The sequence below is a fragment of the Eutrigla gurnardus genome (genome assembly GCF_963514095.1).
Source record: "Eutrigla gurnardus genome assembly, chromosome: 1".
NCBI lineage: Eukaryota > Metazoa > Chordata > Actinopteri > Perciformes > Triglidae > Eutrigla > Eutrigla gurnardus.
In genome coordinates this window covers 13,138,428-13,164,846 of record NC_139915.1, presented here as the reverse complement: position 1 = coordinate 13,164,846, position 26,419 = coordinate 13,138,428, and the positions used below count along the sequence as shown (strand labels likewise).

The window sequence follows — 26,419 nt, the reverse complement described above, 5'->3', positions numbered from 1 at the left end:
GCATCTCTTCTAAATCTCCAGACGACAAATGGAGTGGACGTCGGGTCAAGATACGGGTCAGATCAAGCATGCCGGAGGTGAGTGATTAACATTCATGTTAACTTTTGATATTTTGGGAAAATTAAGACCCTTAAAAAGTATTAAAAAGTCCTTTCACGACTTTATTAAGTCTTACATTTTGAAGGTATTTTTTTCTGAATTAAATGTCCAAGAGTTTGAGTCCTAAAAAAACATTGTGAAAGTGTGTGAATTTATTCATTTTATTAAAAAAAAAAAGATGAACTGGTACATAAAAAAGAAAAGAAGATTGTTGTTTTTGCTTTTCTAACATTGACCACATTATTTATTTTCTATATTGTTTACAGATTTATTGAAGTAATTTACGATGAGATGTGGGAGCCCATCTTCAAACAAATCAACACAGCACCCTTCATTAGCGTCCTGGCTGATGCAGCCACGGATGTCAGCGTGAGGGACCTGGAGGGCATCTACATAAGAATGATAAGACATGGGCAGCCCAACAATGTCTTTGTAGCAGTGGAAGAATTAACACATGCCACTGCTCCAGGACACTGTGAGGCCATTAATTCTGGTAAGATGATGCATCCATAAATTAGTTCAAAAATGACAAAGTGAAGTATTGGTAAGGGGAGAAAAATTACAACTCAGTCCTGTTACATATTTTTTGTGCACACTGATAGCTGTTTCTTATATCATCTCTATGTTCAACAGGTGAATAGAGGAAAATAGCTTCTGGCTATAGTTTGGCATATTATTTTAAGAAAAGTTCATTAATGTAAACTGTCCTTTCACACAAATATAAGTAAATAATCAAATGAATTTAAAAAACACATTAAGACTTATTGAATTTTGTTAACCATGTTTTTAGCCCTACAGAAAAGTGGGCTACATGACTGGAAGATGAAGACAGTTGGCTTTGGGTCTGACGGGGCTGCCGTCATGGTGGGACGACGTTGGGGAGTGTCAACCCTTCTGCGCCAAGAGATTCCATATCTGGTTAACATCCAGTGCCTTGGTCATGGATTGGAACTGGCAGCCATGGATACCATCAACCAACATGCCAACATGAAGAAAGTAAGTGAAATTGATTCATGTAATATTGGTTATGTCAGTGTATTTAGACATGTCAAGGTGCAAGAAATGGCCATGCCAAGTGAAAAGAAAGGTATGTATGTATTGTGATTTTCTGTACAGGTAACTGACTTACTGCAGGGCCTGTATAAGCAGTACCACTATTCGCCTAAGGCCTGGAGAGAGCTGCGTGAGTTAGCAGAGGTCCTGCAGATCAAGATCTGGAAGCCAACAAATCTTGGAGGAACGAGATGGCTCCCTCACATTGCCAAAGCCCTCAACACCTTGATGAAAGACTACATTCCAGTCCTGACACACATGGAGAATACTCTTGAAACACGGTACACTGTGATAAGCGACATGATGTGATGTTAGTGACTCTAAATAATTGCCTAATTTTAAGTTCATATTCTTAACATTTTTTCATTTTCCCTAAGATCTGCCAGTGCCGACATGCTGGGAAGAGCCAGGCAGTGCATCCAAGTCCTGAAGGACTACAAACACCTGCTGTTTGTGGCTTTGGTGCAAGATATTCTGCATGTTCTGAGTTGGTGTGTATAGTCTTAATACCTTAACTAATGAGGTACATAAGTAGACATTACTGAGTAATGGAGTGGGTAGGTCTCTGAAGCTTGCTCACATGTATCAGTAATTTCATGGCAGGTTATTATTTGTGTTAGTTTGGGTGATTGTGTGACTTAAGCAAATATCATCCATTGATTTTGATATCCTCTTTGTCCCCTCAATGGTTGTTCAATTGCAGTCTAAGCTTGAAGCTACAGGAGGACGGGGTGACCTTGCCCAGTGCGTTACATGCATTTGAAACAGCACTGCTGTCATTGACATGAGGGAGCTGCGGCCATGGGTGCCCCCCCAAGAAAAAGGGGAGGGGCGGGCTGTCCTCCAAGGTGGACGGTTTGGCGGCCGACATGGAGCAGATGAAGGCGCTCCTCCTGGCCCTTCAGCCTGGGGCTGGTCGGGGGCCGGCTGGGCTACAGCCTGACCCCCCCTCGGAGGATGCGCCTGTGCTGGACGATGCCCTGTCGCTGGCGGCTTCGTCTGGCCTGTTCCGTGAGGCTGTTACGGAGGACGACACCTCCCACACATTGGGGGAGGCCTCCTGCTCCTCTGCTCGGAGCTCTCTGCAGGGGGCAGCAGACACCTCTATCGGGGCCATCATGCGTATGGCCCTTGCTCGCCTACAGCTGGATGTGCCACAGACAGACGCGGCTCAGGCTAGCGCCTTTTTCAGGCGCAGCCCTGCCCCGACCGCACTCACTGTTCCTCCTTCAGAGGAGTACTTGAGACGCCCGGACCTTGGCTGCCATGCATGATGCGGCACAGGTTGGGCTAGGCCGTATGCCACCAGTTGAGCCTGCCATTGCGGCCCTCATTTTGGCTCCTGATGAGGCTTTGAGGCCGGATGCCAGGTGTCCCCAGCCTCAGTGCAGGGTCACGGACGACCTTCTCACAAAGGCCTATGATGCTGCGGGACGCATGGGTCGGATTGGCAATTCCCTTTCCCACCTACTGCTGGGCCTTTCTACCTCTCTGCAGCAGGCGCAGATTGATCCGTCGCTGCAGAGTCTGAGTGATGCCTCGTTACAGGCATTTGCCCTCATGTCGAGGGAGTTGGGGCGCACAATGTCCACCATTGTCGAGGCTCGCCGCCAGGTTTAGCTCGCTCAGTCGCCCCTGTCGGAGTCATGTAGGAAGGTTCTTCGTGCTGTACCGGTAGAACCTGGGGAGTTCTTTGGTTCTGCTGCCCTGGAGGCGCTGGAGAGAGCTGCCCAGGCTACTCAGACCAGGCAGCGGCTATCCGGTCTACGCAGGAGTGTGTCCGCTCCTAGCAGGCCCAGGGGCCCCTCGGCTGTCCCCCGGCAGTGCTCTCAGCCACCTGGTTACCCTGGTGGCCTGTGGAGGTCTCAGCGGCCTGCTCAGCAGCCTGTTGATGACTTTCGGCCCCCCGGGCGCCTACCTTCCCGGCAGCCTCGTGCCCCGCAGCCTGACCGTCGCCCCCCCCCCAGAGCCTCGAGAGGCGGGGGGGGGCAGGCGCTAGGGCCACGGGGCCGGTCGTCGGATGTTTTTTCCAACAGCAGCTCAGTTACTGGGCTGCCTGTACTTCAGACCCCTGGGTGGTTTCCACCTTAACCCAGGGGTACGAATTGCAGTTCCGACGCCGGCCCCTGGCCTTCAGCCGGGTCAAAATGACTGTTGTCAACGATCCGGCGAAGGCCTTAGCTCTGAGCCAGGAGTTGTCCGCCCTCCTGGCCAAGGGTGCAATCGAGCCAGTGGACCCTCTGCTACACCCCAGGGGGTTCTACTCCAGGTACTTTCTGGTAACAAAGAAAGGTGAGATTTCGCCCCATTCTCGACCTGAGGGGACTCAACAGGTTCCTGAAGGTGCTTCCATTTCACATGCTGACCGCGTCAGACACGCTTCGTGTGGTGACCAGGGGGGAGTGGTTCACCACTGTAGATCTAAAGGATGCGTACTTCCATGTCCCAATTGCGTTGCACCATCGATGCTTCCTGAGATTTGCTTTTCGCGGCCGGCATTTTCAGTTCAGGGTTCTTCCCTTTGGCCTCTCCCTCTCCCCGCGGGTGTTCACCAGGGTTGTTTCGGCAGCTCTGGCACCCCTGCAGAAGCAGGGCATGAAGGTTCTGCCATATTTAGACGACTGGCTGGTCTGTGCACCATCCCGGTGTCTGGTGGCCCAGGATATGGCTCGGCTGCTTCAGCACGTGGCCCGGCTGGGCCTGACAGTAAATTTTTCAAAGAGTGTCCTGGACCTATCCCAACAGGTAGTATACCTGGGGATGGTCCTGGACTCGGTCACTATGAGGGCGTATCTGTCGCCTCGGCGTGTAGACGACATCCTCCTCCGCCTTCCCCTCTTCAGGGGTGGGCCCGACCCACTGCTGAGGGTTTGCCCTGCGGACGTCAGGCGTACTATTCTGAATGCCAGGGCACCATCTACCCGGGTTCAATATGAGAACAGATGGAGGCTGTTCTCTAACTGGTGTGTGGATAAGGCAGTAGATCCAGCACGTTGCTCTGTGGCCACTGTTCTGGAGTTTCTGCAGTCCCTGCTGGATGGTGGTCGCGCTCCTTCCACCTTAAGAGTCTATGTGGCTGCTATTTCTTCCCAACACGAGATGGTCGACGGAGCCACAGTGGGGTGCCACAGGTTGGTGTCCCTCTTCCTTAGAGGGGCTCTGAGGCTGCGTCCCCCTAGGACCCTGAGGGCTCCAGCATGGGACCTGCCCCTGGTGCTGGAGGCCGTGTCCGCTCCTCCCTTTGAGCCTTTGACCCAGGTAGGGTTGAAATGGCTTTCTATGAAGACGGCTTTTCTGCTCGCCATTACCTCTGCGAAGAGGGTCGGGGAGTTGCATGCCCTCACCGTGGCTGATACCTGCCTGCGGTGGAACCCTGATGGCTCAGGGGTGGTCCTGTGGCCGAATGTGGCGTTCCTACCCAAGGTGCTTTCACGTGCCCATCTTAACCAGCCTATCCAGCTCGCACGCTTTGACTCCCTGTCTGAGGATGGTCAGTCGGAGCTGCTGTGCCCGGTACGGGCACTTGAGGCTTATATTGCCGCTACTGCCGGTATGCGGCAGTCGGAACAGCTGTTTGTGTGTCATAGTGGCCCTAACAGAGGCCGTGCGCTTTCCAAGCAGCGGCTGTCCCACTGGGTTGTGGATGCGATCACGCATGCCTATGGGGCCAGTGGCCGCCCCACGCCATCCGGGGTAAGGTGTCATTCCACCAGGAGTGTTTCAACATCATGGGCGGCACTAAGAGGGGTGCCCCTGGAGGCGATCTGTGCTGCGGCATCATGGACGTCACCTGGCACATTTGCACGTTTTTATCGTGTCAACGTCGCCGCTCCCCATCCGATGGGTGTGGTCCTGTGTCCAAGCGCTGCTGCCCCCGATGAGTGAGGTGGGTGTTGGATTCTTTGTGACCTTGTTGGTATGGGTCATCCAGTGCTTTAAGCACCGCCGCTGGCGGTCAGTAAGGATGAAATAGAACGCCAGAGGCGGTGCTTAAAGCACTGGATACCTCCACCTCGCGCATGCGCATTTCGAGTACCAATAACAACATAGTCACCTATGACCCCCACGTGACACCGGGAAGGCTATATCTTCCGGTGTCGTAAGAGGATCTGTTCCCAGAATCTTATCGCGAAAACACACGGATTCTGAGTGACAAGATGCTCTGGCGGTCATCCAGGATTCATAGAACCGTAGTTACATTTGTAACTTTCGTTTGTACCCTTATATAAAAAGGTGAGTATCATTTTATTTCTGATTATGAGATTTTCTCGACTTTAACTCCCTTTTTCTTATATTTGTCTTTCAGAGAGAGGAGAGGAGGAGGAGAGGAGAGGAGGAAAGGAGGAGAAGGAGAAGGAGGAGGTGGAGGGCACGTTTGTACCCTTATATAAAAAGGTGAGTATCATTTTATTTCTGATTGTGAGATTTTCTCGACTTTAACTCGCTTTTTCTTATATTTGTCTTTCAGAGAGAGGAGAGGAGGAGGAGGAAAGTAGGAGGAGGAGGAGGTGGAGGGCACGTTTGTACCCTTATATAAAAAGGTGAGTATCATTTTATTTCTGATTATGAGATTTTCTCGACTTTAACTCCCTTTTTCTTATATTTGTCTTTCAGAGAGAGGAGAGGAGGAAAGGAGGAGGAGGAGGAGGAGAGGAGGAGGAGGTGGAGAGCACGTTTGTACCCTTATATAAAAAGGTGAGTATCATTTTATTTCTGATTGTGAGATTTTCTCGACTTTAACTCCCTTTTTCTTATATTTGTCTTTCAGAGAGAGGAGAGGAGGAGGAGGCGAGAAGAGGAGGGGAGGGGAGGAGGAGAGCAGGAAAGGAAAGAAGAGGAGAGGAGAACAGAGGAGGTGGAGGGCATGTTTGTACCCTTATATAAAAAGGTGAGTATCATTTTATTTCTGATTATGAGATTTTCTCGACTTTAACTCCCTTTTTCTTATATTTGTCTTTCAGAGAGAGGAGAGCAGGAGGAGAGGAGAGGAGTAGGAGAGCAGGGAAGGAAAGGAGAGAAGAACAGAGGAGGTGGAGGGGACGTTTGTACCCTTATATAAAAAGGTGAGTATCATTTTATTTCTGATTATGAGATTTTCTCGACTTTAACTCCCTTTTTCTTATATTTGTCTTTCAGAGAGAGGAGAGGAGGAGAGGAGGGGAGGAAAGGAGAGGATAACAGAGGAGGTGGAGGGCACGTTTGTACCCTCATATTAAAAGGTGAGTATCATTTTATTGGGATCATCCCTATGTTCCCCGGGTCCTATGTTCCCCGCTTTGTATGGAACCGGGGAACATAGGACCCTTCTTTTATAAAAAGGTCCTATGTTCCCCGCTGTTCACCCAAAAGGTCCTATGTTCCCCGCTTTGTATGGAACCGGGGAACATAGGACCCTTTTTTTTAAAAAAAGGTCCTATGTTCCCCACTGTTCACCCAAAGACCCGGGAAACATAGGACCCTTTTTTAAATAAAGGGTCCTATGTTCCCCACCGTTGCCGGTTGACGGACGCGGAGAATCTCTCTCTCTCTCTCTCTCTCTCTCTCTCTCTCATACTTTTTACTGGACTCAATCGACCAAGGAAAAGTGGTATAATCTGATATTTTAGATCGGAGTTTTGAAAAAAGCGTCAAATCTTCCAGCCCTCTCCCTCACGTATTTTACGCGGGCGGCAATGCACCATTCTCGGGGAGCGCTTTGGGAGGGTCCCCTCTCTGGGTCTCCGGGCCTGGAGCTTCTGGGACTGGTTCTGGTTTTACAGCTTCTGATGATAATATTTCAACTCCAGTCAAGTACCACTGCACTATGACACCCACACGAACCCCCCCCCCCCACACACACACACGCACAAATGCACGCGCATCATCGCAGTGCAAACTTTGGACTAAGAACATGAGGAAAAAAATGGATCAGCTGGTGTGTGTGTGTGTGTGTGTGTGTGTGTGTGTGTGTGTGTGTGTGTGTGTCGTGTGCAGACGAACCTGACAAATATTTAGGCTACAGATGGACAAGCAACAAATAAATTAATCATAATTTAATTTATATTATTTTGAAAATCGACCGGATTCTCTCGCCTCGGTGCCCGACCTCCTGTCTGGTACGATCTGGTCTATCCAGCTTGACAAACGGCGCTCTCACTCTGTGACTTTTCCTAAAATGATGTTGGGCAGCAAATACAATAAATATAATTCACACACAAAAAAAATCGTTCATGTTTTATAATTTTTACACATAGGCCTACCATGCACGTTTACACATAGCCTCTATCGTGTAGAAATGCACGTTCATTCATTAGACCACCAGAGAAATCCCCGATTTGCGTCGACATAACAGTATGTCCAGTAGGCTACATGATATCTAAAGAAAGACGAAATTCGTTTTATAAAGCCAGTACCTGCATGGTGCAAACTAGTGGGAATATCAAACAAAGAAAACTATGGATGCTTCCGTAAAAAAAAAAAAAAAAAAGGTGCTGCGCTCTCCTCCCTACTCACCTGCAGCTCACTGAGAGTTGCCAGGGTGCGCTCTGTTTCTCTCAGTGGGAAAACTAAGAAGATTACATAGGTCTAGGCCTATAAAAAGAGTTCAACATGGAAGATCTAATTAGTCAAAACACTCAACATAAATTATAGGCTGCATATTTATAATTATTTGAAACATTTCTCTCTTTTTTCAATTTACTCAGGCCACTAGGGGTGCTGCATCACTCCCAGCACCCCTACTTCCTGTGGCCATGGTTTATTACCAATGAGTAGATGATGGCTACGTTAATCACTGGAGATCGAGGGGGTAAAGTGTTGGTTTTTGAAAACTTTAGGTACCACAGGCACCGCACCAACCTAGAAAATATCAGATGGAGATGTTGGAGATTAAACTGCAGGGCAGTATTGAGGACGAACATCTTCGATGTGGATGAGGACGATCCTCATATCATTGTGCAGGACGTTGGAGAGCACGTGCATCCCCCTGACCGACAAATGTTGCACAATGCAGGTTTCCGGCAAGTGCTTACAGCAGAGGTACAGAGAGAACCCACGGTCCCAATCCGAAGGGTCTACAACGCCCAAAGAGTAGACCTGCAGCGGCGTCAGAGGCGGCAACGTCGACTCCAGGGTGGAGGTGACATCGCACCACCTCAGGGCTTCCTCTCAGTGAGGTCTGTCATGTCCAGAGCCCGTACAGCCGTGATGCCTCCCATCCCAGCTACAATTGAGGAGGTCAGAATTGAAGGGCCATGGGGGGAAACATGGGGCAGGGACCAATTTCTCTGCCACAAAGATGACGACTGGGGCATTGCAGTCTTTGCCACAGACGACAACTTGAAGAAGCTGCGACACTGTAGAACTGTATACATGGACGCGACATTCAAGTCCTGCCCACGCCCCTACAACCAGGTTTTCACGGTACTAGGGGACGTGCATGGCTTTGTCGTCCCTCTGGTACATGTCCTCATGAGCCAGCGCACGATTGGACACTACCGCCAAGTGTTCAACTGTGTTAAGAGAGCAACCAGGAGAATTACGCACCACCACTGGAGACCTCGCAAAGTCATCTGCGACTTTGAACAGGCACTGCTAACTGCGCTGGAAACAGAGTTTCCGAGGTCTCGAGTGTGTGGATGCTATTTCCATTTTAACCAGGCCCTGTGGAAGAGGGTACAGGGACTTGGACTGGCTCCTGCATTTCGCGGTAACAATCGTTTGACAGCAGTCATCCGTAAAGTGATGGCACTGGGCCACCTGCCACTGGCCCTGGTCCAAAACAACTTTGATCTGCTGGTTCATCAACGTAACACCAGGCGCGCCCAGCGGGACCACCCAGAGCTGCAGGACTTCTTGCAATATGTCCGCAACATCTACGTCCACCCTGGAGCAGCCTTCCCCCCTGCAATGTGGAATGTGTTTGAGAGAAACATGGAACAAAGGACCAACAACCATGTTGAATGTAAGTGATTAAGACTGATTTTCTGATTAATTGATTTGATTGGATTTATTTAGGCTATTTATTTATTTTAATTTATTCGTATAAAACAGTATGAAAAAAACAGAACAGGATCGAACGCGGCTCATTCAATCTCAAAGCACTTTTATAATAAACTATATCTAATAATCAGATGAACAGAGAGTTTAATTTTTGTGCGTCATCTCGGCCTAAACACCTAAAAAAAAAAAAAAAAGCTAGGCCTATGTATTTTCATGTTTATAAAGCCACAATCAGCATAATCAATACCCTTTAACATTTTTTAAACAAGTTGTTTTTTGTTTTTAGCTTATCATCGCACTCTGAACGATGCCGTTCAAGTGCGCCACCCATCGCTATGGATGTTTCTTCGCCACCTGAAAGACCAGCAGCAGCTTGCTGAGGAGAAGCTGGAGATGGCAGACCGGGGTGATGCTCCTCCAACAAGGAGATGCAAGTGGAGGGAGTTGGAGGCCCGTCTCCAGAGGCTCAGAGGGCAGTACATTGCAGGTCACAGAGATCTGGAATCATATTGGAAGGCTGTCAGCCGCAGCATTTTCCATTAGGCAGTTAAGCCACCCTTTTCTTTTTTGGTGATAAACGGACGTTTTCCCATTCTTTTTTTTAATCACTTTTTTAAAAAACTTTTTTGAAAAAAAGGAAAAAAACTTGAAGGAGAGTTTTCCGTTTTGGATGCTGATTTTTCCATTAGGCAGCTTTGCCCCTCTTTCATTTTTTTGGTGAGGACGTTTTCCCCCTCTTCTTTCTTTTTTGAAAAAACAAAACAAAAAAACTTTTAAGTGGAGTTTGCAGTTTTTGATGCAGAAAATTTCATTAGGCATTTTAGCCCCTCCTTCATTTTTGGTGAGGACGTTTTTCCCCTCTTTCTTTTTGGAAAAAAAAACTTTTAAGTGGAGTTTCCAGTTTTTGACTCGTATTTTATTGTTATTGTTATAATAACTATTTATGGTCCTTTACAAGTTCACTATTAAATTATTGTTTTTGAAAGAAAGTGTACCAAGTGATTATTCAATAGATGACATGTCCTCAACAATTTTTGTCAAACAATTTTGTCACCAACAAATTAACACTGTTTAAGCCTAAGAGCTACTTTTGAAGTAACCAAGTCAGATCTACAAACATTATGATTCAAGTTTATTTATATTCGACATGGTGTGTTTGTGCGTCTGGCACGCCTGACGCACAGAGGAATTTTGACAACTCCATGCTGTTTAGTTTATTTTTTTTTGTTAATTTTCGTTTCTTTTGAATTTTGTGTGTATTATGGAGCTGTTTGTACGGATCCCCAGATATGACATGCAAAAAATAAGAAAAAAGTTGTGGCCACGAAATATTAATTAGTTCCCACAAAATAGTAATTTGTGGCCACGAAATAGGTATAACGTGCGCACGAAATAATAAAGCATAGGCTACTATTCTTGGACAGCTGGACAAGAAAATCGAGTGCACCTTCTCAAACAGGAACAGTCGCTGAACTACGAAGCCTGGCATTGCAGGGACTTATTATCAGTGAGAGGCATTCTCCGTGCTGCGCATCGGCCCCTCAGTCTGTGGGTAGCTCGTGTGTGCGTAGCCTGTGAATGTGTGTATTAATCCCTCTCTGGTCAGCATCTCTGTTAAAATGAATAAACACAAATCGCCGCAGAGCGCGAGCCTGGCACAGAGGTGCGCGCTCTGGCGCAACTGGCACAATCGGCACAGAAATGAAATTGGCTCCGCTCCGCAGTAGCGTCCCAACCGACGTAACTACAACATAACACAAACTTATCTGACAGCTCTCACTTCTTCTGCTCCTCCCCACTCACACACCTACAGGCACACACAGACAGACAGGACTCTGTCTTCCTCACCCTCAACCAAGCCCATTATAAAATGCGTTATATTATTATTTTATTATTATATTTTTCTACTTGTGGAGAAGACAGTGTTGAGTTCTCTTTCTGCCTTATGGACAGTGCCATGGATGTATTTGCCACAGAGTGAACTACTGATATCTTTTGTCTAGTGCTGAACTGTGACCAAGCGCGCTGTCCGCTGTCTCGGTGCTGAAATGAATGACAGCGCGTCACTGAGAGAGAGAGAGAGACGGAGATCGCGGCGGATGCATCTTTATCCACAGGATGCGCTGCGCTCTGACTCTTTCTTTTCTTTCTTCCTACCAGCTCTCCTGTTCGTCTACACATTTGTTTTTCAGCTTATGACTCCTGCCCTCCCTGCAGATTAACAGCTGATTTGAGAACCTAATGCATATGATTTACTATTGCACATTTCCTTTTGCTGCTATAATAAACATTTTCTCAGGATTTATTGTGATACAAATATGATGGAAACTGGTAACAAACGTGCAGTAAAATGACAGAAAGAAGTGGCAGGAAAGAAGTTTTGCTCAAGACAAAGTTTCTTCATCTTAAAGAATGAAAATGTCAATTTGTTAGGCTTTCAAATCACCAAATGATTTGCTTGGAATAATTTCGTTTGTTGTAATGGTTGTGAGCATAGACAACGGACGTCTTGGCTGAGCCAAATGTCATTTTACGTGTAGGTGGAGCTGAACAGGCAGACGCACAGAGGCATGCGTAAAACACACATTTTAACTACTTCGTGCTGTTGCTTTTTTTGTTTGTTTGTTTGTTTTTTCTTTACCTTTCGTTTCCTTTGGATCTTTGTGCATATTATAAAGCTGTCCTGGTCCCTGTTTGTAAGCCTTTTTTATCCGGAGGAAATTCCCCAAAGTTGCAACAACTTGTAGTGATCCACTGGGTTTTGCCTATAGTCTGTTGGAGCTATGGGCTCGTTGATTTGCAGCTTTGCTCCCCAGGTTTTTTTCATGATCAATTATCCTTGGCGTTTGCGCACGGGGATGTGCGGACCTGTAATGAATGAATGAATGAATGTTTTGTTTGTTTTTTTGCCGTAAGTTGTGTGCGTAATGCACACAGGTGCATTAATGGGACCGTGGCAGTCGGCGTTTGGACGGCTGGTGTGGGGGCGATTCCAAAGCATCATAGTGGATTATTTATGGTGTGTTGTTACCCTGTAAAGGCCCGTCTGGACGCAGCACGGCCGGGTCCGTCTGCAGCCAAGCGGGACGAGGGAGAGGATTGGCGTGGTCACCTCGGCGTCTCTCGTGTGGACAGACCAACAAACTCTCCCTCACTCGCCCTCACCACGCGCCAACACACACACACACACACCTGCACACGGGGGGGAGACTTTGTGTTTATTTATTAAGCTTCCACTGACTGTATCACATCTGTACGCATGTCTTAAAACGTGCGTGTGTGTCAACCGGCAACAGCGGGGAACATAGGACCCGAACATAGGACCTTCTTTTTAAATAAGGGTCCTATGTTCCCCGGTTCCATACAAACCGGGGAACATAGGAGCTTTTTTGGAAAAAACGGGGAACATAGGACCCGGGGAACATAGAACCCGGAGAACATAGGTACGCTCCCCATTTTATTTCTGATTATGAGATTTTCTCAACTATAACTCCCTTTTTCTTATATTTGTCTTTCAGAGAGAGGAGAGGAGGAGGAGAGGAGGAAAGGAGGAGAAGGAGGAGGTGGAGGGCACGTTTGTACCCTTATATAAAAAGGTGAGTATCATTTTATTTCTGATTATGAGATTTTCTCGACTTTAACTCCCTTTTTCTTATATTTGTCTTTCAGAGAGAGGCGAGGAGGAGGAGGAGGAGGAGAGGAGGAGGAGAGCAGGGAAGGAAAGGAAAGGAGAGGAGAACAGAGGAGGTGGAGGGCACGTTTGTACCCTTATATAAAAAGGTGAGTGTCATTTTATTTCTGATTATGAGATTTTCTCGACTTTAACTCCCTTTTTCTTATATTTGTCTTTCAGAGAGAGGAGAGGAGGAGGAGGAGGAGGAGAGCAGGGAAGGAAAGGAGAGGAGAACAGAGGAGGTGGAGGGCACGTTTGTACCTTTATATATAAAAGGTGAGTATCATTTTATTTCTGATTATGAGATTTTCTCGACTTTAACTCCCTTTTTCTTATATATATTTTTTTTTCACAATTTCTTTATTGATTTTCCATTTTAATGAACAGACGTTCATACACATAACAACAACAATATAACACACAAAAACAGAACAGAAACCCTTCTAACCCACCCTCCTCCCACCCACAATAAGATCTACGGTAAATAAAGTTCTGATAATAGTATCAAAATGTGCATTACATATTTAGCCTGTATACATTCCTGTGAACATCAATATTCACAGAAACATTTATTCAAAACAACATAGGTCCACAATTCAGTCCTTCTCTTCATCTCTATTTCTACTTCACAGTACTAATACTCCAGCCATGGAACCATTATTGAGCCATTTTAAGATCATAAAGGTGGTGGCAACAGATCTTGTTCAGTTCTAGGTTGCACATTCAGGTTATTCATGAAGGTTAGGAAAGATGACCACATCTTGTTAAAGTCCTCAACTTTTCCTCTTGCCATGTACGTCAGTTTTTCCAGTGCCAAATTAGATGACAGTTCTGTAATCCATTGGCCCACGGTAGGTCCCTGAATCTCCTTCCATTTTAAGGCAATCACACGTTTAGCTTGCAACAGATTAATTAGTTTACGTTTTTTTACAGTCACTGGGAAATTCTCAGGATATATGTGCAACAAATATATCTTTGCTTCAACTGGAAGAACCTTTTCTGTGAGTTTAGAAATTAAGTCAAGAACCTCTTTCCAGAATATCTGCAGTTTTTGACAGCTCCACATACAATGTAGCAGGGTACCAACTTCTTCCATACATTTGGTGCAGAATATTGGGATCAAAGCGGTGCAATTTAACAGGTGTGATATAAGTTCTAAGCAACCATTTATACTGTAGGAGTTTGCATCTTGTGTTTATAGTGTGGCGCCCTCGGGGTTACGAGAAGGCGCTAAGTGACCAATTTCAGGGAAAAGAGGGCTGTCCACACCAAATTCACAATTAATGTTCTTTATTAAAGACTGTTGCAGGGATGCTGTCGATGCCGCGGAGTGCGGGGCTGGCTTGAGGGGGCTGAGGCTGAGGCGACGTCGTTGGGGGAGAGCGGGGTTCGGTACACGGGGACGGGCAGTCATACGGTCCGGGGCTCGGCGGGAGGGGCGGCGGTCAGGCAGGCGGGGGTCGAAGCAGAGGCGGGTAGTCAGACTGTCCGGGGGTCGATCAGGGCGCGGGGTTCTCCTCCAGAAGCGGGTCATACACAGGGCTTTTAGTTGTCTCTCTCTCTCTCTCATCATCTCCTTACTCTCCACACAAACGTGTTCTCTGTCGTCTCCTTTTATCCCCTACCGGTCGTCTTGCGCTGATTTCCTCCTAGCCGTGTTCCTCCACGCCGGTGATTCCGATGGGCAATCGGAACTCCATATATGGCCCGCCGTCCGTTCCCTGCGCGGTGCCTTGGAGGGATAGAGTGCGGTGGCAACAGCGCCGTGGCTGTCATATGCCACGGCGGTACATACACGTTATTTATTATGCTCCCAGGTTCCCTCCTCCTTACCTCTGTCCCGCGGGCGCCACATACCCCCCCCCCCCTCAGCTCCGACCATGTGGGAGGGGCGATCCAGCCGCTCAGGGCGTCCCGCCGGGACAGGGCATCCGCGTTTCCATGGGCTGAGCCGGACCTGTGGGTGACCTTGAACGAGTACGGCTGGAGAGCCAGGAACCATCGGGTTACTCGGGCATTGGTGTCCTTGTGTCGGGCCATCCACACCAACGGAGCATGATCGGTCACCAGGGTGAACTGTCTTCCCAGGGGATAATATCTCAACTTCTCCACAGCCCACTTGATCGCCAGACATTCCCGTTCCACGGTCGAATAATTCTTCTCGCTGGGCGTCAGCTTACGGCTGATGTATGTGATGGGATGTTCGCCACCTTCTTGTACTTGGGCCAGGACGGCACCCACCCCGGTTTCTGACGCGTCGGTTTGGACCAGTAGGGGTAGGGAGAAGTCAGGGGTCACCAGCACGGGATCGGAGCAGAGGGCGTCCTTCAGTCCCTGAAACGCTTTCTCTGCCTCCGGGGTCCGCCGTATCCGGTCTGGCTGTTGCTTTTTCGTATACTCCGTGAGGGGTCCTGCGAGAGAGGAGAAGTGATGGACGAATCGGCGGTAATAACTGGCTAGGCCCAGGAATGTTCTCACCTGGTGCTTGCTCTGGGGGCGGGGCCACTCGCGAATCGCCTCGACCTTCCCCACCTGGGGTTTCACACAGCCCCTGCCGATGACGAGGTAATTGGCTTCTTGTAGGCCGAGGCGACATTTCTTGGCGTTGGCGGTGAGCCCCGCCTCCCGCAGCGCCTGGAGTACCGCGCTCAGTTGCTCCAGATGGGTTCCCCACTCCCGCCGCCGCGTATTCCCGGTGGGGCCAGAGTACCTGGTCCATCAGGCGCTGGAATGTGGCGGGGGCCCCGTGTAATCCGAACGGGAGTCGGAGGTACTGGAACAGCCCGTCGGGGGTTGCGAAGGCGGTCTTTTCGCGGGCTTCGGGGGAGAGAGGCACCTGCCAGTACCCCTTAGTCAGGTCGAGGGTGGAGATGTACCGGGCCTTTCCCAGGCGTTCGATCAGCTCATCTACCCGCGGCATGGGGTAGGCATCGAACTGTGATATGGCGTTGAGGTGCCGGAAGTTGTTGCAGAACCGTAACGAACCATCGGGTTTGGGGACTAGGACGATGGGGCTACACCACTCACTCCGGGACTCTTCTATAATGCCAGCTTGTAGCATTTTCTGGACCTCTTCTCGAATGGCCTGTCTCCTGGCCTCGGGGACACGGTAGGGTCTTAGTTTTACCTTCCTGCCGGGGGTTGTGTGGATGGGGTGTTCGATGAGGGTGGTGTAGCCCGCCTCGGTGGAAAAAACCCGGTGGTGCCTCTGCACCAGCTCCCGGAGGTCCTGGGTCTGTCGGGGCGTGAGCTGCTCTCCCATGGGCACTGCCTCCAACACTGTCTTGTGCGGCTTCTGTGGGGGAGAGAGAAACAGACACGCCTCGCGGGCCACCCATTTTTTCAGGAGGTTTACGTGATATATCTTGGTGGGGTGTCGTCTACCTGGCTGTCGTACCCTGTAGTTGACTTCGCCCGTCCTCTCGATCACCTCATATGGCCCCTGCCACCGCGCCAGGAACTTGCACTCCACAGTGGGAATTAACACCAGGACTTTATCCCCCACCTGGAACTCGCGGGGTTGCGCTCCCCGGTTGTAGACCCGTGCCTGTGCCGTTTGGGCCTCGGCCATGTGCTCTCTCACGAGCGGCCACAGCGTCGTCATTCGCTTATGGAGGTCCTCCACATGTTCAACCATCGTTCGGTGGGGAGAGGGTTGCTGCTCCCACGCCTCCTTGGCCAGGTCCAGCAGGCCTCGGGGTCTCCGACCATAGAGAAGTTCAAACGGGGAGAAACCGGTGGATGCCTGGGGAACTTCACGTATTGAAAACATTAGGAAAGGCAGTAGCTGATCCCAGTTTCTCCCGTCCAGTTCCATCACTTTTTTTAACATCTTCTTCAAGGTCTGATTAAACCTTTCCACTAAGCCGTCAGTCTGTGGGTGGTATACGGATGTGCGTAACTGTTTAATGCGTAGTAGTTTGCACATCTCGCGCATCAGTCCAGACATAAAGGGGGTACCTTGATCGGTCAGGATCTCCTCAGGGATGCCGACCCGGGTGAACATCAGCCAGCTCCTTGGCGATGCCCTTCGTACCCCCGGAGGCGCGGCTCGGATCTCCTCCTCGTCGGTGGGGAAGAGGGGGCGTCGCCCCGGAGGCGCGGCTCGGATCTCCTCCTCTGCTCGCTCGGCTGCAGCGCTAGCAGCGCCCTCGGAGAGGGGGTCGGTGGAGTCCCCGGGGCCAACCTCATTTAGTCCACATAGAGGGTTATCACGGGGCACTCTTCTGGGGAGGGGCGGCTTCCTGGCCCCGTCTCGTTTTGCCAGGGAGCGCCAGAGGGGGTGAAACAGGGCTGCGTCTCGGCCAATGAGTACCTCTACTGGCAGGTCCGGGACAAGGCCCACTGCGCCCTGGAATGTGCCCTGCGTCATCTGCACCTCGACGTGGGCGGTGGGGTAGCGGCGGGTCTCGCCGTGAATGCAGGTCACGGCCACCGTGTCTGGAAGTGGTGGGCCAGGGGCGAATTCGGGGCGGACTAGCGTCACTGCCCTCCCGGAGTCTAGGAGGGCCGAGGCGTCGCGTCCGTTGACGCGGATGGGGGTCACGGGGTTGGGTCCGTCTGCTTGGCCCCAGCAGGCGGAGAGCAGTCCACAGGTTTTCCGGGGGTTCGGATCGGAGGAAGCCGAGGGCATCGAGACATCCTGGCAAAGGGGACACCCCCAGGATAGGTGTCCCAGGCCACCGCAGGTGAAACACCTCCTCAGGTCAGCCGCTGGCGCTTGGCGCTCCATGGGGGGGTGGGGAAGAGGTTTTACCGGCTCAGAGCTCAGCGGACGTCCTGGGGCCTCCACCTTTGTCGGACGGCTGGCTCGCAGTACCGCTTGTGCCGCGAGGTGTTCAGTTTAGCTTGCAGGCTGGCAGACTGCAGAGTTCGGGTACTGATAAAACTGTTGAAGAACAGAGGTTCCTCGAACAGCCACAGCCCCGGAGTCTCTGCAGTGTCACGCTTTATCCTGAAAATCTGCCAAGCCTGCAGAACCGAGGTGTAAAAAGGCAGATCTGGCATTTCCTGTTTATTACAGTGTCCAACCCACAAAGCTTTGCTTTTTGCCCAGTTCACCCGTGCAGAAGACGCCTCTTCGTATAGGGACAGGGTATCCTTCAAACCTTGAACATCCTCCTGGTTGGAGATAAAAAATATTAACATCATCTGCATAGGCAGAAAGGGTCGGAAAACCTTGATCAGGCTTGAAGGAACCGCAATGCGAGACCACCGAGGCGACTTCTCAGCATGCACAGCAAGGGTTCAATAGCCAAGCTGTACAGCTGGCCCGAGATAGGACAACCCTGTCTGATTCCACGCTCTACAGGGATTGGCCGACTCAACCCTGCCCCCACCTTCACCATACACTGTGCATCCCTGTACAACAAACTCACCCAAGCCAAAAACCCCTCACCAATACCAAATGCCTTCAGTGCAGAAAACAAATAAGAGTGATCCACCCTGTCGAACGCTTTCTCCTGGTCCAAAGAGACAATGCCAACGCTGACACTATCACCTTTGCACACATCAATAACATCACGAATGAGGAAAATGTTATCCATGATCGTCCTATCAGGAATACAGTAAGTTTGATCAGGATGTACAGTTATTTCCAGTATATCCTTAAGTCTGTTTGATAAGGCTCTGGAAAGCACCTTGTAGTCTGCGCAAAGGAGAGCCACATGCCTCCAGTTTTTCAGTAAGGCCAGGTCTCCTTTTTTTGGCAGCAGGGAAAGCACTGCGCGCTGACAGGAAACAGGAAGAGATCCTGTTCTAAAACACTCCAACAGAACACTGTGCAGGTCCGGTCCAAGGATATTCCAAAAGTGTTTTAAAAAGTCTGTGGAAAGACCGTCAATCCCCGGTGCCTGTCCTGTTGCCATCTGATTGACAGCAATCGTCAGCTCCTCTAAAGTCAGCTCGAGATCCAGAGCAGCTTTCTCTCCCTCACTGAGCTGAGGAAGCCCCTCCAGGAGCTCCTCGCGGCTTTCCATGCTGCACTGCTCTTCTGCAAAGAGTTTAGTGTAGAAGTCCATTGCATGGCTCCTCATTTCGTTTGGACAGGTGGTCACTCTGCCTCCTGGCAGCTCAAGGCAGGCCATGCTTTTCCTCTGTGCCACCGTCCTCTCCAGGTTGAAAAAGAAAGAGGTTGGGGCATCCATGTCCTTCAGCTGGAGGAAACGAGACCTTACCAAAGCCCCCTTCACTCTCTCCTGCAGGAAGGAGCTCAAAGCCAACCTCTTCTCCTTCAGCAGATGGCCTTTATTTGGATCTGAGTCTCCCTGTATCTCCTTCCATGCTCTTGATGCTCACTTCAAGTTCCTGAACTGTTGATTTTATCTTAGCAGTTGAATGGGAGGTGTACTGCTGGCAAAAAACACGAATCTGTGCCTTGCCCACCTCCCACCACAGCGTCAGAGAACTGAAGTTTGCTTTTTGAAGCTTCCACTTTTGCCACAGAGAGTGAAAGTGCTGGCAAAAAACTGTGTCCTGCAGGAGCTTGTTATTAAAGAGCCAGTAGGACTTAACCCTTTCACCTGGCGAGATGTTCAAAATTAAATTAAATTAAATTGTTAGTGGGTCATGCTAGTCGAGGTGAAGTCTGAACAGGTGAGTCTTGAGCCTTTTTCGGAAAATGGCAAATGACTCAGCTGTCCTGACATTAGTCGGGAGTTCGTTCCACCACTGAGGCGCCAGAACAGAGAAGAGTCTGGACTTTGCTGAGCGACATTTGTTTGATTTCAGCGATGGTGGTACCAGCCGGCCAGCTGAAGTAGAGGAGCGAAGTGCTCGCTTCGGGGCATGAGGTTTGACCAGTGTTTGAAGGTAGATGGGTGCCGTTCCATTGATGGCCCTGAAGACCAGTGTCATCGTCTTGAATTGGATGCGTGCTGCAACAGGGAGCCAGTGGAGGTCACGGAGGAGGGGGGTCACATGGGAGAATTTGGGTAGATTGAAGATAAGGCGTGCTGCAGCGTTCTGGATACGCTGCAATGGTTTAATCGCAGAGGCCGGGAGTCCGGCCAGGAGAGAGTTGCAGTAGTCAAGGCGGGAGATGACCAGTGCTTGGACCAAGAGTTGCGTTGCGTCCTTTGTGAGGAAGGTCCGAATCCTGCGGATGTTGTAGAGGGCAAATCTGCAGGATCGGGCCACAGCAGTGATGTTGGGGGTGCAGGACTGTTGCATTAGCTGTTGTTCGGAACAAGAGGGTTAGGGTTAGGGTTAGGTATCATTTCATTTCTGATTATGAAATTTTCTCGACTTTAACTCCCTTTTTCTTATATTTGTCTTTCAGAGAGAGGAGAGGAGGAGGAGAGGAGAACAGAGGAGGTGGAGGGCACATTTGTACCCTTATAAAAAGGTGAGTATCATTTTATTTCTGATTATGGGATTTTCTAGATTCAAACACACTTTTTCTTATATTTGTCTTTTAGAGAGAGGAGATCAGGAGAAGAGGGGAGGAAAGGAGAGGATAGGAGAACAGGGGAGGTGGAGGGTATGTTTGTACCCTTATTTTAAAAGGTGAGTATCATTTTATTTCTTGTCATCACAATTCATTTTGTGATGAATGAAAATCTGCCCATGTGATTTCCTAGAATTTAACTCCTGTGAAAAATGACTCTGCCCAATAAAGACCAACAACCGGGATCAGCTTTTTCTCCGAGGTTTATTCGACAAAGTATCTTCGTCTGTAGAGGAAAATAATGTTCACCTCTGCCTAGGGCTGCACAAAAAATCGTTAAAAAATCGCGATCTCGATTCACACATACACGTGATCTAATTTCTACACACGGCGATTCTGAAGCATTTTATATCTCGAGCTGCATCACAAATGCTCCTATTTCCTTCCGGATTTTTTGAAGCGCCCCCAAACGCAGCCCTGCCGCCCCTCAACCTATGGTAAAGCGTCTTTACAACACGTGATTCAGTGGAGGAAGACGCCTGCAGAGTGTTTGGAAAGAGTGAAGGTACGTGTCCACAGCTATGGTCCACAGGCAGCGGTGTTTCCCCGCGTCCCGCGTAGGGTGCTGCTGTTTAATGCAAGGAGATGTATTCTTCTACAGTGGATTTCAGACTCTGTCCCCACAATCTCACATTGGATCCGGAGTATTATGGAACTTCTCCCCCTAGAGGCTATAAGCTTCTGGTTCAATGATAAACCATTTAAGTTTTTTCAAATCTGGGACCCCTTTCTAGAATATATTGATATATATATATTTTTTTTTTTGCGTGTATGTGTGGAGAGTAGGTTCTGTAAAAACAAAAAAGAATAAGAGCTATATTTGTCAGGGGTGTAAGTATGTGTAGGCATTTATGTTCATGTGTTTCATGCTGTACTGTCAAAGCCAGAAATAAAGAGCTAATTCCTAAAAAAAAAAAGAAGCGTGGGCTGCTGGAAGGGCGTGGGCGCCTGGAAGGGCATCGGCAAAACTTTCTGGAGGACAAGAATGCCGGCGCTGCTAGTGTAACCCAGAGGTAACTACAGTTCCTTGCTGCATGTAATCGCTTCAGGTCTGTTTTTGGGTGCGTTGCCCTTTAAGCACCGCGTTACGGCAGTTTTTACGACAGCCGCCTGGTTTCCGCCCCTAGTGGGAATCGCGGGCTCAGAGGGATGTAGTGAAGCTGCAGCCGAACACGTTGCTTCTCCGATATAGACTCTTATTATTGTGGTGTTTCCATTAGCGACGGTCGTCACCCCCTTGACCGTTCTTCAGGCAAACACATATTACACATACATACATCAACATAATATAAAGAGAGCTCTCTATTTTTTTTTTGCTGGCCAGCCATTTATTTTTATTTTGAAAGGACAATTGAAAGACTCTTTTATAAAACACCTGATCGGTGATTATTTTTATTTTATTTTATATGTTTATGGGGTAAATACTCCCTGAACCGAAGGACTATTAACTCAGACAGAGCATTCAAGTGTTTTTTTCCTTTTCTATCAAAGGGAATATTTTAACTTCATTTATTTTTATATAAAAAGTGAATGTTCTTATAACTGCCACGTCGCTGCTTCTTCTTCTTCTTCTTCTTCTTCTTCTTCTGCTGTGCCCGGCTGCGCTCCGTGGCAAGACGGCCACCAGGCACTCGCTGACGGGCCCTCCCTCTGGGCCTGGCTCCAGACGGGAGCCCCGGGCTTCCTCCAGGCCAGGTCACTCCTCTTCTTCCTAGGTTATTCATGGGAGTCTTTTGAACCATTCTTAGTCTGGCCCCTCACCTGAGACCAATTTGCCATGGGAAACCCCACCAGGAGCACAAAGCTCCAGACAACACAGGCCTCAGGGTCATAGGGACACGCAAACCTCTCCACCGCGTTAAGGTGATGGTTCCCGGAAAGGTTTTTTTTTTTGGTTGTGGGAAACCGGAGCACCCGGAGTAAAACCCACAGGGGAGGGGATAATATGGGAGGGGTTGAGGAGATATTTAATTTGGCCGCCCTTTTTTTTATAATTATATATAGCTGTATTTTTTTTACAGCATATATTATTTTCTGAATTATAAATTTAGGGCCAAATTAGGACACAGCACCAGTTCAACGTCTTTTGCGCAGACCGATGCTGTGTCTGAACCTCTTGAAGAGAGATTTCTTCTTCTTGGGGAGCTGCACCTCCTCTGGCAGCTCCACACAAGGAAGACTCTGCTCGAGGCTTTCGACCTGGAGCTCAGGTCACCAGCTGGTCGGGTGATATCTGGTGCAGCTCCTCAGCTCCCTGAAGAGCACCACCATTCACAACCTCGATGTCTTCTGGTTCCTTCGCCAGCTCCTGGTCCAGGGTCCTCTGCTGGAGTTCTGCCTTTAGCTGAGATAATTCAGTTCGGAGGTCCTTGTTGTCCTCCTCGGCAGTCTGGAGGTCATCTGAGAGCTGCTGGTTGGTGGAGACCTGTTTTCTCAGGGCCTCCATCGCCTGCTCCACGTTTGAGCTCCTCAGTGAGGTTCACCCTAATGCTGTTCTCTTCAGCATTGATTCGCTGCTGCTCACGCATCTGCTCAAGCGGCAAAGGTTTTTTTTTTTGGTTGTGGGAAACCGGAGCACCCACAGGGGAGGGGGTAATATGGGAGGGGATGAGGAGATATTTAATTTGGGGCCAAATTGTTTTTTTTTCTAGTGGGGGGAAACCGGCGCTCCCGGAGAAAACCCACACGACACAGTACAATTCACTGTGCCGCCCTTTTTTTTATAATAATATATAGCTGTATTTTTTTACAGCATATATTATTTTCCGAATTATAAATTTAGGGCCAAATTAGGACACAGCACCAGTTCAACGCCTTTTGCGCAGACCGATGCTGTGTCTGAACCTCTTGAAAAGAGATTTCTTCTTCTTGGGGGGCTGCACCTCCTCTGGCAGCTCCACACAAGGAAGGCTCTGCTCGAGGCTTTCGACCTGGAGCTCAGTCACCAGTTGGTCGGGTGAGGTCTGGTGCAGCTCCTCAGCTCCCTGAAGATCAGCACCATTCACAACCTCGATGTCTTCTGGTTCCTTCGCCAGCTCCTGGGTCCTCTGCTGGAGTTCTGCCTTTAGCTGAGATAATTCAGCTCGGAGGTCCTTGTTGTCCTCCTCAACAGACTGGAGGTCATCTGAGAGCTGCTGGTTGGTTGAGACCTGTTTTATCAGGGCCTCCTTCGCCAGCTCCTGGTCCAGGGTCCTCTGCTTGAGTTCTGCCTTTAGCTGAACGAATTCAGCTCGGAGGTCTTTGTTGTCCTCCTCAGCAGTCTGGAGGTCATTTGATAGCTGATGGTTGGTGGAGACCTGTTTTATCAGGGCCTCCTTCGCCAGCTCCTGGTCCAGGGTCTTTTCAGATAAATCAGCTTGGAGGTCCTTGTTGTCCTCCGTGGCGGTCTGGAGGTCATTTACCAACTGCTGGTTGGCGGAGGCTTGTTTTATCAGGGCCTCTTTCGCGAGGTCATGGCGCAGAGTACTCTGATCAAGCTCTTCTTGCAGTTGAACTAGTTGATCTCTGAGGCCTTGGGCGACCTTCACCTCAGCCTGGAGATTAATGGTTGTCTCCAGGTTGATTGAGGCCTGTACTTTCAAGTACTCCAATTCCTCCTCCTTTTCAAAGTTCTCCTGCCTGAGGCTCTGGATAGCCTTCTCCTGCTGTTCGAACTTTTCCTGGAGGATTAAATGAGACACCTTGAGGTCCTCATGCTCCCTCTGAAGATCTTTCTTCTTCTTTATCTTCACGGTGCAATGGACTGCAGAGGCGATCTCCATTTTATTCAGAGTCTCTGGCTCACTTGCCTTCTTGAGCATCTCCAGTTCGCCACGGATGGCCTTGCCCCGATTGATGTGCATTTCTTTCAGGGTCTTTTGCCGTTTGAGCTCCTCAGTGAGCCCCATCCTAATGCCGTACTCTTCAGCGTTGGTTCGCTTTTGCTCACGCAGTTGCTCACGCAGCTGGTTGATGGTCTCCTGAGGGGTCAGTTGGACACAAGGCCTCCTGCTGTTTCCCTGCTGCATCTTGGCTGCAGGAATGATAGTTTACAAGACGGTACAATGTAAACTGGCTTTCGCCGATGAACAGATGGACTAGAAGAGCAGACTGGTGGAGACAGCCCGCTCCAGATGTAAAAGTTCTGTCACTATCTGTTTGAACGTAGAATAAATTTCGTTCCTCTCACAAAGTTGCAAAAAGTTCAAAATATCACTATCTATTCACTCTCAATCACTATCTCTCTAAAGCTCTCTCTCTCTCCAAACTCCAAAAACTCCACGATGAGTTCTGGTCGCTGCTTGTATTTATACAGTCCAGGGTCACGTGATGTCACCAGTCATCAAAGACATCAGACATCAAAGCAAAATGAAAAAAAAAGAAAAGAACTTTCAGGTTGCCATAGTAACCACTGCCCTTAAACATGTTTACATTGTTTTTTCATCTACTTCACAACCCTAAAAGTTCGCCATACTTTAACTTCCAAACGTGATTAAAACGTTCACAAGACTGTGGACTTTATTGGCTCAAACATTCATGTCGATGGTCCGTACGGTTTTCCCGATATCGCAGTTTGAGTTTGGTGAAGTTTCAGATGTTATAATGGGTGTGAATGGCACGGAATCTTAAGCTTGTGTCGATATAATATAATATTTCCAACTATTTAATAAGTCTGCCAGAATTGTATTTGTTTTATGTTAACATTTCACACATTTTTTTAATATATACTGTATATACTGCATATACTGTATTAGGAGTGGGACGATACGGTGTTGGGACCTAACCGTTAGGACTACACAATGCGGCCTACAGAAGCCCACACATGCGGCCAGGACAAAGGGACAAAGGGGATTAAAAACTACACCGCCATTTTAGTTTCATATCACCCAGGTGAGAGATGCGACGCCACCCAACCATCCTATTGGCTGCCATCTTCAGGGAACCCCGGGGGGTCCCCTGGAGCGGCCTGAGCTTTATAAACCGAAGCCGCCCGGAGAACGCTCTCTTATTCACTCTTACTCCGACTCCTACTCTGGCCTCTTCCTACAACCGGCGCAACACCACGTTGCAACGGGAGGCGACCCCCTCCCGCAGCGCACCGCTGCAACAAGAGGAACCAAGCCGGTTCCTGCCGTCCAGCTACCAGACGCTGTCTGAAGTAAGCTGACTAGATCGCCAAGCCGCGATTATATCGCCGTCCGTGGAAGAAAGAAACACGGACTGTTTTCTTTATTTGAGTTTGATCAACGAGAGGAAACCCGCTCCGCTCTCGTCTGGACGAAGCCGACTCATCACGTCCCCCGCTGACGCCGGGGACTCACGAACCACCGCCGTTACGGAACGCCGTCATCGTCTTACGCAACGATACCAGTAAGAGGCTATCAGTCTGGGCAGAGACACAAGTGATAGTGTAGGATATGCTTGTAATTCTTGTTAATGTGTTTTAAGTTCTGATCGCGGACCGCCGAGTCCGTTGGTTCATGTGCTGCTGTATTTGAATACTGATGTGTACCACGCAGCTGGGTTGATTTCTGTAACAGTGTTTTCGACTAACCTCCGCCATATTCGCGAGCTCAGAAAGCCTCTACTATCAGTTAAAAGACCGGTCTCGCGGAATAAACGCCAGTTCATTCACGCGAGCCCGTGTGATAACGGCACGCTTTCTGTCCCTCCGAATATCGCTCGCGCATTTTCTCTCTCTTTGTTTGTGACCCGCTAACACACACACACATACACGTGTCCTAAGCCAGCTGTTCCCGGCGGGCGCTAGGGACATAGCTACATCTGGTGGCTACATACGGCTATCTCTCTCTCTCTCTCTCGCTACTCCGTCAGACCTCAGTGGCTCCGCCCCTGACCGCTGCGAGGAATAGCTCCACCTCTCTCTCTCTCTCGCTACTCCATCAGACCTCAGTGGCTCCGCCCCTGAACGCTGCGAGGAATAGCTCCACCTCTCTCTCTCTCTTGCTACATCTGGTGGCCGCCCATAGCCATCTCTCTCTCCCTCTCTCTCGACACGCACGCACACACACACACGCACATGCACACGCACGCGCACACACATCCTTTGTTTAAGCTTAGCTTTGTGTGTTAGGTAGTTAGGTAATAAGGCTTTGTTAATTGCAGTGTTATTGATTGTGATCATTATTACTGATTTTAATAAATCTTATTATATTATAACTAGCGGT

General features: G+C 49.1%; 1 protein-coding gene across 1 annotated transcript; it reads left to right on the top strand.

Annotated features, from left to right (window-relative positions):
• Positions 1 to 390: 390 nt before the first annotated feature.
• LOC311010966 (zinc finger protein 862-like) lies at positions 391 to 2,426 on the top strand (the record flags this gene model as incomplete). The annotated part of the gene is made up of 6 exons (XM_084005636.1): positions 391 to 592; positions 890 to 1,095; positions 1,216 to 1,433; positions 1,530 to 1,643; positions 1,856 to 1,883; positions 1,971 to 2,426. 6 exons carry the CDS (start codon positions 391 to 393, stop codon positions 2,424 to 2,426), a joined length of 1,224 nt encoding a protein of 407 aa, XP_083861762.1.
• Positions 2,427 to 26,419: the final 23,993 nt, after the last annotated feature.